This window comes from Phalangium opilio, unplaced genomic scaffold (genome assembly GCF_054372755.1).
Source record: "Phalangium opilio isolate 3A_F unplaced genomic scaffold, DU_Popi_V2 ptg000689l_1, whole genome shotgun sequence".
Taxonomy (NCBI): domain Eukaryota; kingdom Metazoa; phylum Arthropoda; class Arachnida; order Opiliones; family Phalangiidae; genus Phalangium; species Phalangium opilio.
The window spans coordinates 42,897-52,312 of NW_028324249.1; the positions used below are offsets into that span (position 1 = coordinate 42,897).

The 9,416-nt window shown below is 42.7% G+C and overlaps 1 protein-coding gene across 1 annotated transcript; it reads right to left on the reverse strand.

Annotated features, from left to right (window-relative positions):
* Positions 1-379: 379 nt before the first annotated feature.
* On the reverse strand, positions 380-2,449 carry LOC149588075 (uncharacterized). Its single transcript, XM_089863189.1, has one exon. The coding sequence runs from the start codon at positions 2,447-2,449 to the stop codon at positions 380-382; it is 2,070 nt and encodes a 689-aa protein (XP_089719315.1).
* Between the last annotated feature and the right edge of the window lie 6,967 nt (positions 2,450-9,416).

Sequence of the window (9,416 nt, forward strand, 5' to 3'; positions counted from 1 at the left end):
ATTTAAGGGCGACGAGGCGCTCGAACAATTTAGAATCGTAGGCGAATCGCAATCGCAATTCAAAGGGCATCTCTCGGTATTAACTTTCGCGATCGATATCGTCGCCGTAGTCGTAATAACGAGTAGAATTTTATTCATTTTCGCGGGGGGTTTTTTTTTAATTTTTTTTTACTTAAATATATATTTTTTAAAACGAACTATAATATTAATATCGTTTATATCGTTTATATTTTTTTCTTCTCATTTATCACTTTCGCGCTCTTTAGAGAGGCGAAAATATTGTCGTATTCAAATTTTCGATATATATTCGTTAATTATTATCGTTGATTTATTTATTCCGGCGTTCTTGTTTTTTTTTATTTCTCAACCGCTTTAATCGTCATTTTACGTAATAATCTCTTATTGTCGGCGTTTTTATACTAAGAGAAAAATCGGGAATTTTGCCGTAATTTAAATATTTGGCGACGTCGACGGCGAAATTTTCCGTCACGTTCATTCGAGAAAGGTACAAAACGATAACGATCAAGAGAGCGCCTAAAAAGAGAATCGAGAAAGAACGAAAAGCGACCGCGAGACCGATCGTTCCTATCGTCGATAGAGCCGCGCTTTTGTTTAACAGTTTTTGAATATTTACTCTGTAAAAGAACGATTCGTTATATTTTTCGTACGAGGGTACGTCGAGTCGAGCTCTTTTGGCCATCGCTTCGGTCGTCGCTTTTTCCAAACCTTCCGCGCTTCCCGCGTTAGGCGCGATTAATTCTCCCTTATCAATTCGGGATCCTTCGGAATTTACCACTAAACAATCGAGATAAATCGCTTGATCCAACATGCTTTCCAAATGAATTTCTTCGACTTTGGCCGCGGGTAAAATTAGCGCGACTAATTCTTTAAATTCGTAGTCGACGCTGGGAGTGGCGGAAGCTCCTCGAAAAGCTCTTTCGGCGTTGGCCATAACGTCGCGAGGGTAATTGGGCGGAAACATTTTGTCGTACCCGAAAGGATCCCAAAAAGAAAACATTATATCTAATAAGAAACTCACGACCATTATCCAACCGGCGACGGACGCCGCCGCGCTCAATAATTTGGCGGCCATTAACGCCGCTTTCGAAGCCAATTTCGCGACGGCGCCCACTAAAATTTTACTGGTTAAACTTTTGAGGGTAGCGCCCAAAACTTTGGAACCTATTCGTTCGCCCAGTTTCACTACGCTTTTGGCCGCGATTGGAGTCAATTTTTCGATCAATTTGACGCTTAAACTTTTTACGCGCGATAAAATCGCGTCCGTCGCGATTCCTACGCCCGCGTTAATCCAAAACTCTTTATCGGTAGCGGCGGTTTCCAGTAATCCGACGAATATGTTTTTAAGTTTTTCCGTCCAAGACTCGACGGTTTCGACGCCGCTCGTTCGCGTCGTCGTCGTCGTTTCGTTCGCTTCGCGTTTTTCTCTTCGACGACGACGACGACCGCGCGGCGGCGACGGCGGAGGCGGCGGCGACGGAGCGTCGAGTTTGGCTCGTTTTAGCAGAAACGGAGACATATCTCGAGCTTGAGTTTGAACGGCTTCGGCGTTGTGTCGTTCGTGCGAGAACGCGTTTCCCGTCGCTACGGGATCCGTGTCGATCAATTTTGGTAAAACGAAAGTTTCGTCGATATCCTTTTTCCATCCGTCTAAAGTGTATTTCGGATGGATTTTTGCGGGAAATTCGGGTAAACCTTCGGGTTCGGGAAAAGGAGCGCGTCCGTTGCTCGCTAGACGCACGGCCGATTTGACGGCGTTGATCAAATTCATGCCCACGACGGCGTCGAGAAATTTTTCGAAACCCTTGTACGAACACGATTCGTCGTCGAGCATTATTCTATCGTAATATTTGCAATATTGTTCGTTATTTTTGTAAGTGAAACCGCAACCGTAAGGATCGTCGCTGGTTATTCTGGAAAAACCCGTCGGCATGTCGTTTAATCGAAATTCGTATCGCACGTCCGATCGATAAAACGGTTTTTCCAGATACGCGGCGATGGGCGGTACTAGTCGGCAAGATCCACGATGAAAATTTAATCTGGGAGTGTCCGGTACTCGTTCCCGGTTGGCGTCGTACGTCGACTTGGCGGCCGAATTCCAACACGCCGGTTGGCATTGAACGTCGAAACTTTCGGTACCCACTCTGTAATAGGAGGCCGGCTCGTTCGGTCGACACGCGCCTTTTTCTTTAGTCGCGTCGCACGATAGCGCCGAACATAATTTTTCGCTAATTTTTACGTCGATGACGAACGCGGCGCGTTGCAACAAAAACGGCACGTAATAATCGTCTTGAGTAGCCGGACGAGTCGTAACGGCTAATTTGCTAACTAAATGCGGAGCCAAATCGTACATCGAGCGAATTAATCTAACTTTTAAATTATAATCGGCGAATTTTACGGAATTTTCGATATCGACGCTCGTGAAAGACATTCTCGTAAATATATCGAAGAACTGGAAAAGGAAGTGAGGGGGGGGGGGAGTGTTTGTGTGAGAAGAACGAGAACCGGGGTGGAGGAAGAGGAGGAAGGGAAGATGAGAAAGCGAATAAATAGAGCGAAAAAAACACGCGACTTTTAGCTCGCTACTCTATACGCGCGTTTTTTTTAAATTTTTTGTTTTTCTCTTTTTTTTTTTAACGGCCAGCGTGTAAGAACGCCGAGCGTCGGAACGAACGATGGAATCGATATTGCGAATATGTCGAGAGCGCGTTATATTTCCCGAAACGAAGTACGACGACGAGAAAGAGGAGGCTGATAAGATAGGGTCGTCGTCGTCGTCTTTGCCAAAAATTAACGCTATAACGATCGACGGAACGTCGTGTTCCAAAAAAAGTACTATATTACGCGCTACTAATTTAAAAACTTACAAAACGAGCGTGGAATACTCTTCCGTCAATAATAAAAATACTTGCGGCGCTTCGACTATCGGCGCGATTTGCGGCGATATAATATCTTTAACGAACGCGTACACGTATCTCGTTAGCGACAGGTCGCCGTTAAACCCGTTGGAATGGGCTCATTTATGGTGTTTTTTCGACGAGTTTTCGCGTAAATTCGCGAAACCGGAACCCGATAGCGAGGAACAACGAGAATTTTTCGAAAAATTCGATAAAACCTTTACGACTTTGAGAAATTCTTTCGAATATCGTTACGTTCGCGATAAATTTTACGGTATCGCCATCATAGACAGCGACGTCGAACGATGCGACGCTTTGCGCGTCGCGAGAAATCGTAAAAGCGACGTCGAACGTTCGAGCTGGTCGTTTTACACTTTTTTGCAAAATCGAATGTATTCGCGGCTTTATCCGAACGCTTATATCGATTTGAAATGGTTTGACGGCTACGACGACGACGTTACGATTAGCGCTTTGGCCGTTTTTATTCGGGAACTTCGCGAACGACGCGATCGAATCGGTAATTTACCGCCGCCGATACCTATTCCGGATCTGATTCGTCGTCAACCTTTGAACGAAAAATTTCTTCCCAGATTAAATCGCGATTTACCCTTGTTGATCAGAACAAGTTTGTACAATAGAGGCGTAACGAAAGAAGTCGCGCGGAAAATAGCGGAGGGAGAAACCGTCGAAGACGGGTCTATTTGTTCCGAAAATAATCAACTTTTTTTGAAACCTTTGGAATCTTCGATTAAATTAATATAGAACGATAGAAAAAAAATATTAATATAATAATTTTTTTTAAAGCGCGCGCGCGCGCGTGTGTGCGTAAAAAAATATCACCCTCCCCCCCCCAAAAAAAAAGTTTAAATAAGAAATCAAAAAAATGTCCTCGATAAAAAGGCCGGCGTACACGACTAGTAATAACGCCGTATTGTATTGCGATTTCGCCACTTGCGGTATAAACTCGAGCGGCGGCGGCGGCGGCGGTAGCGCGCCGCCGATAAACGATTATAATTTTATGAGGATTAGAGGTCAATATTTAGACACGAAAGCGTTACGCGTCGATCTCGTTACTCAAAACGAAAAATTTTTCAAAAGCCTAGAAACTTTGCGCGAAATATTGCGGGAACGGGAAGAAATATTAAGAAGCAAAATAATTATGGGCGAAGTAGCCGTCACTACGGAATTATACGCGAAAATTAACAAATTGAGATTGGAAATGAGACGTTGGTCGGCGACGATAGACGGTTGGGTGATGGAAATACAATCCGACATTAACGAGATAAACGTGCTTTTTTTGGAGTACGATACGGTCGTGATGAATTTGAAGCGAGAACCGACGCTCGCGGTCGCCGGCGGTTTAAACGTTTCGAGATCAGGCGCGACCGCCGCGAAAATAAAATACGATAAGTTTAAAAGCGGCAACGTCACTAAATACGGAAATTTAGAGGTTCTATTGGCTTTCGCGTTAAATAAACATTTACATAAACTACAAAGTTTCACATCGGGATTTTTAGTCTTTAACGACAAAAAAAGGAGCCCTTTTAATTTGAACGTTATAGATAAAAAATTTGACGACGTTTCGGGCGTCGTCACGCCGTTGGATATGGCTAGCGAATACGTCGGAGAACGTATTTTGGATTCGCGAGTATCCGTAACATTGAGACCCGATAGTAACGTTGAAAACGTCTTGGATAAAGTCAGGAGGTTATCGCCCGACGCGACGCGTTTCGTGAAAAGCCCCGAAAATCTTTCGGTTCAAAATACGCTCAAGTATTTGACGACGTTATCGAAATACGGCACTTACACGAAAAACAGCGAAAAAAATATTGAGCATATTATCGATATAGCCGGTAGGATACCGACGATCGCGAATAATTCCGCTTTCGACGATTTAGTCGCGACAATACGCCAAAGAGACTTGACATTCGTTTTGAACGATATCGGAAAAAAAATAGCGCGAAAGAACGTCAATAGAGTCGATATCGCGACCGAAATTAGCGAGATCCTATCGTTGATGGATCCTTTGGATAAAGCCCATCAGGGAAAATATTTCGAGAAAATATTGAAGGAACTTAACGACGTGTTAATCAATTCGTTTATTTTTGCCCCTTTCGAAAAGAAGAAAGAAGAAGTAGCGCCGATGGATTTTTCCCAATCCGGTCCGACGAAAAACTTCCTTAAACGAAGCGCCTCGTACGAAAACCTTTATTCGTACGCGTCGACGAAACGAGCCGTCGCCTCCGAAGAATCGAAAGCGACCTCGTCGACGACGACGAACGAAATCGAGATGGATTCGTCTCCTTCAGCCGTCGATTCGCCATTCTCTAACGGCGAATCGGCGGCTATCACGACGACGACGACGACGATTGACGATAACGCTGTGGACGGATTTTCGCTCGCTAGCGACGCTAACGAAACGAATAAAGAGACGCTCGGAGAGCCCCAAAATATACGGAACGAAAACGTAAGCGATTAAAAAAATAAAAATTTTTTTTTACATTTTCCTCTCCCGTCGCGACGCTTTACTCGTTAAATAATAAAAGATTTAAGGATAATTCTAGCGTGCAAATACTGAGCGTTAGCGACGGCCGTTTCAAGGATTTCTCCGAATTCGCGCCGAAAAGGTACGCGTTCGAGACGAGCGATCGACGTACAAATTCGAACCAGACTAGCGAAGTTATATTTTTAAACGAATTGTTCGACGATTATCCCTCGCTAATCTTCTTTCGCGATCGAAGATTTTCGAGCGTTTTTGTAAGAGAATCTCTAACGCCGATTTCGACCGATAATACCGAGTTTTACGAACCGACTTTGCGCTTATACGACGACGACGAGGAGGAGTATTGGCGCGTTTTGTCGATCGAATTAAAAAACACGAATCCTCGAGACACGACGATTAGCGATTTTATCGTCGATTTATCCGCGACCATTTTGAGAAAAGACGCGGTTAGAGACGATTTCGTCGAATACGGTTTGGATTCCGTCAACGACATGACGAACAAATTAAAAATAGGTTTACCGCCTTTATTCCCCGATAAGATAAAAGTTTCGTCGAAATTTAATCAAATATATTATTTGGGTCCCTTGAAAAAGAACGGCGTCGGGCATTGGGTGACCGTAGTCGGAACGGTATCCAACTCGTTGGCCAATTTATTCGTTTACGACTCGTTGGCCATGCACGATATCGAAGAATATCGAGAAACTTTATTTTCGTGCGTAAGCGCTAAATTGAAAAACAACGACGTTAGAATTCGTTTGCGATACGTTTCCATCCCGTTGCAAGAATATTATACTTGCGGCGTACACGCTATCGCTTATTCGGCGTTATTTCACTCGCACGCGGGAAAAAGAATTTGCGTTTTAAACGAAGTAGATTCGTGGAGGTCTTTGTACGACGCTTTTTATTTATTTTTAAAACGTAAAAACGCGCAAGCGTTTAACGAGCTCTCGATGAAAAAGTACGGTTTGAAACGGGCGCCGGTTATCGAGGAAACCGCCTTCGTCTCCGTTACGCCCATGATTTGCGTTTGCAGAGCGTATTCCGCGGAGAAGCGAGGCTACGCCGTATTGCAATGCGATAAATGTCACGAATATTATCATTTAAGTTGCGTTTTAACCGAGTTGAGCGTCGACTCGATAAATAGTCAAAATATAAAAATTCCGATCCGGACAAAGTGGTATTGCCCGTTTTTGTGTCGCAATGTCGGAAACGATAGTGACGTTTAACGTTATCGAACAACGTAACGTAAATTCGATACAACCATTACCGTACGTTACGAAAGAAAACGACGATTCGTACGTGATTCGAGATCGATTACCCACTCAATCTTATTCTTTGTTAAATCGCGAAAGTTTAGTTCGAATAATAACCTCCATATTGGAGGAGGAAAAAAAAAGTCCGGAAGGAAAAGAAGAAGAAAACAAACGTTTAATAATTTATTTACCGAGAATGCGTATGTTGCCGAAAGACGAAGCTTCGTTTCAAGAAGCGATATTAGAAATATCCGAAAAAATTGTTTTGAAATTTGTGTAAATAAGACAAAAAAAAAATTTTTGACGAAACCCCCCCCTCCACCCAACATAAAAAAAACAAACGAAATAAATATTAAATTTTTATTCCTCGACACTGGCATTTTTTTTTCAAACAATCGTCGCAATTAGAATAAAATATCGGTTTTCCTAAATTGATCGAAAGGTAAGCTCTCGACGTGATCGTCGGGAATAAATAATCGAAAATTTCCGTCTGAATCGTCGAATCTACTCGATATTCGCTCATAAAATCTATCGCGTCTTTATTTTTCGAGATCGCGTCGTCGAACGATCGTTTAAGCGGTTTGATTCGACGATATTCTCGACCGCTCGGAGTTTTCTTAACGAACTCGAGATTTTCCGAAACGTTTTTCGGATATTCGTTATTCAAAAGTTCGTTCCATTTTTCCGATCGAGCGCGATTTCGTTCGTTTAGCGTTTCCGATTCTAATCGAGCTTGTTCCGCGTAAGAACTCGGACTTTTAGGCGGCGGCTGCGGCGAAAGAAAAGATTCGCCGCGAATTTCGTCTTTGGACATTTTTTATTTTTTTTTTAAAACGGTAGATTTTTCTCTTTTTTTTTCTCTATATTCCGAATCGTTTTTTTTTCGCGCTCGTAATTATAGACCGGGGGGGCGGGTGCGCAAAAAAAAAATGAAGCGAGTCGCGAATATTTTTTTTTTGGTTTTTTTTTTACTATATAAGAGACGCGAAATTAAAAAATATGTTAACGTATATACGTACTAAATAAAAAAAACGGTATCGCGTTAAAATTTCTTTTTTATTCGAGAGATTCTCTTTTTTTTTTTTTGGGTAAATTCTTTATAATGACCGATAACGACGACGTCGAAGATTTTACCAACTCGCGTAACGACAACGGCGATTTTGAAACGAGCGAAGACGAAGAAGAAAGATCCGTCGTTGGCGGAGCGACGATCGAAAAACCCGAGAACGAATCGATAATTTCGGAAAAACGAAAAGAAACGGAAACGGACGATTCGGAAAAACTAAACGCGCCGAAATTAAAAAAACGAAAAATTTTCAAAGGAGTTTATCCCGAAATATCGTTGGAAGCGTTCGTTCACGCCCTTAGTTTTTTAACGCGTCGCGTTTGTCGAGAAAAAGACGAACGAGTCTTATCGGATTTGAACGAAATCGTATCGCGTTTGAAAAATTACGACAAATTAAATTCTTCGCAAAAATATTTCGAAACGAACGACGACGACGAAAACGACGAAAAGGACGACGACGACGACGACGAAGACGGCGCGATCGATTCGACGTCGCGACAAACGAAAATTTTCGATATAGTCGTGGCGCTAACGGCGGCTATCGAAAGTTCGAACGCCAAATTGGCGTTTTCGAGAGAATATTTTAAATTTTTTCTAACCACGTATTACGCTAAATTTACGTTGCGAGATTTTCAAAACGCCAACGACGCGAAACTGGCGGATACGGCGGCAGCGACGTCGTCGTCGTCGTCGTCGTCGAATCATAAATTCAATAAAGTCGCGGGCGTTAAAAGAGTCGCCAATTCGGGCAAGCTCGTAGCGGGTAAAATATTGGAATTTATAATAAAACAACCGAAATTGTCTCTGAGTCGTTGCGATTCCAAAGATATAAGCACGGTTACTCGATTATTTAGAAATAAAATATCGACGAATAAGCGAATTTATGGCCTCTTGCACGAATTCGTCCGAAACGATTATTGGAAAAATTTGGATATATTTCCGTATAAAATTCGATACGGCGACGACGACGACGACGAAGAAGAACGAAGCGATTTTGTTAAAATACCGATAATATCGACGCAACAAGTTATAATACTAGTGACTCGCAATTTTTGCCTAGTTTGTAAATATTTTCGAAATAACAAATCGTTTTTGATTCAACCGTTCGTGGAAAAATTCGTCTCTCAAACGTGCATGTCGCGTTTGCGCGTCGACGAATACGTTTTTATCGAAGCCGTTTGCGACAAATCGAAATTGACCGGTTTGGATATTTTTTGGAAAGGAATTAGCGAAGATTACGCGGAACGTAGACGCTCGGCTTTCGATAAATTTCCCGAGATATTCGAAGCTTACGATAACGTTATTTTCGAATCGGTCGCCGAATCTTTCGGATACGCGTTGAAACCGAAAACCGGTTTAAACGTCGAGACGCGATACGTTGTGAACGCTTATCCGACGGTAGCCGCCGTCGGATGTTGTTCCGAAAGCGTTTGGGTAGCGTATTTGGACGACGAAGAGGATAACGTTTTGATTTTCAAAGACGGTCGATACGCTCCGTCTTCTTTTTCGCACGTCTTTACCGAAACCGCCGAAACCGTTACGCCGAAACGCGACGAATACGATAATCTCAACATTTCGCATAACGGCGAAACGTTTAAAATTAAAGGCTTGTCGCCGTCGACGGAATTTAGATTATACAAAAACCTTATTAAATTGGAATTACGACAAAATAATTTGGG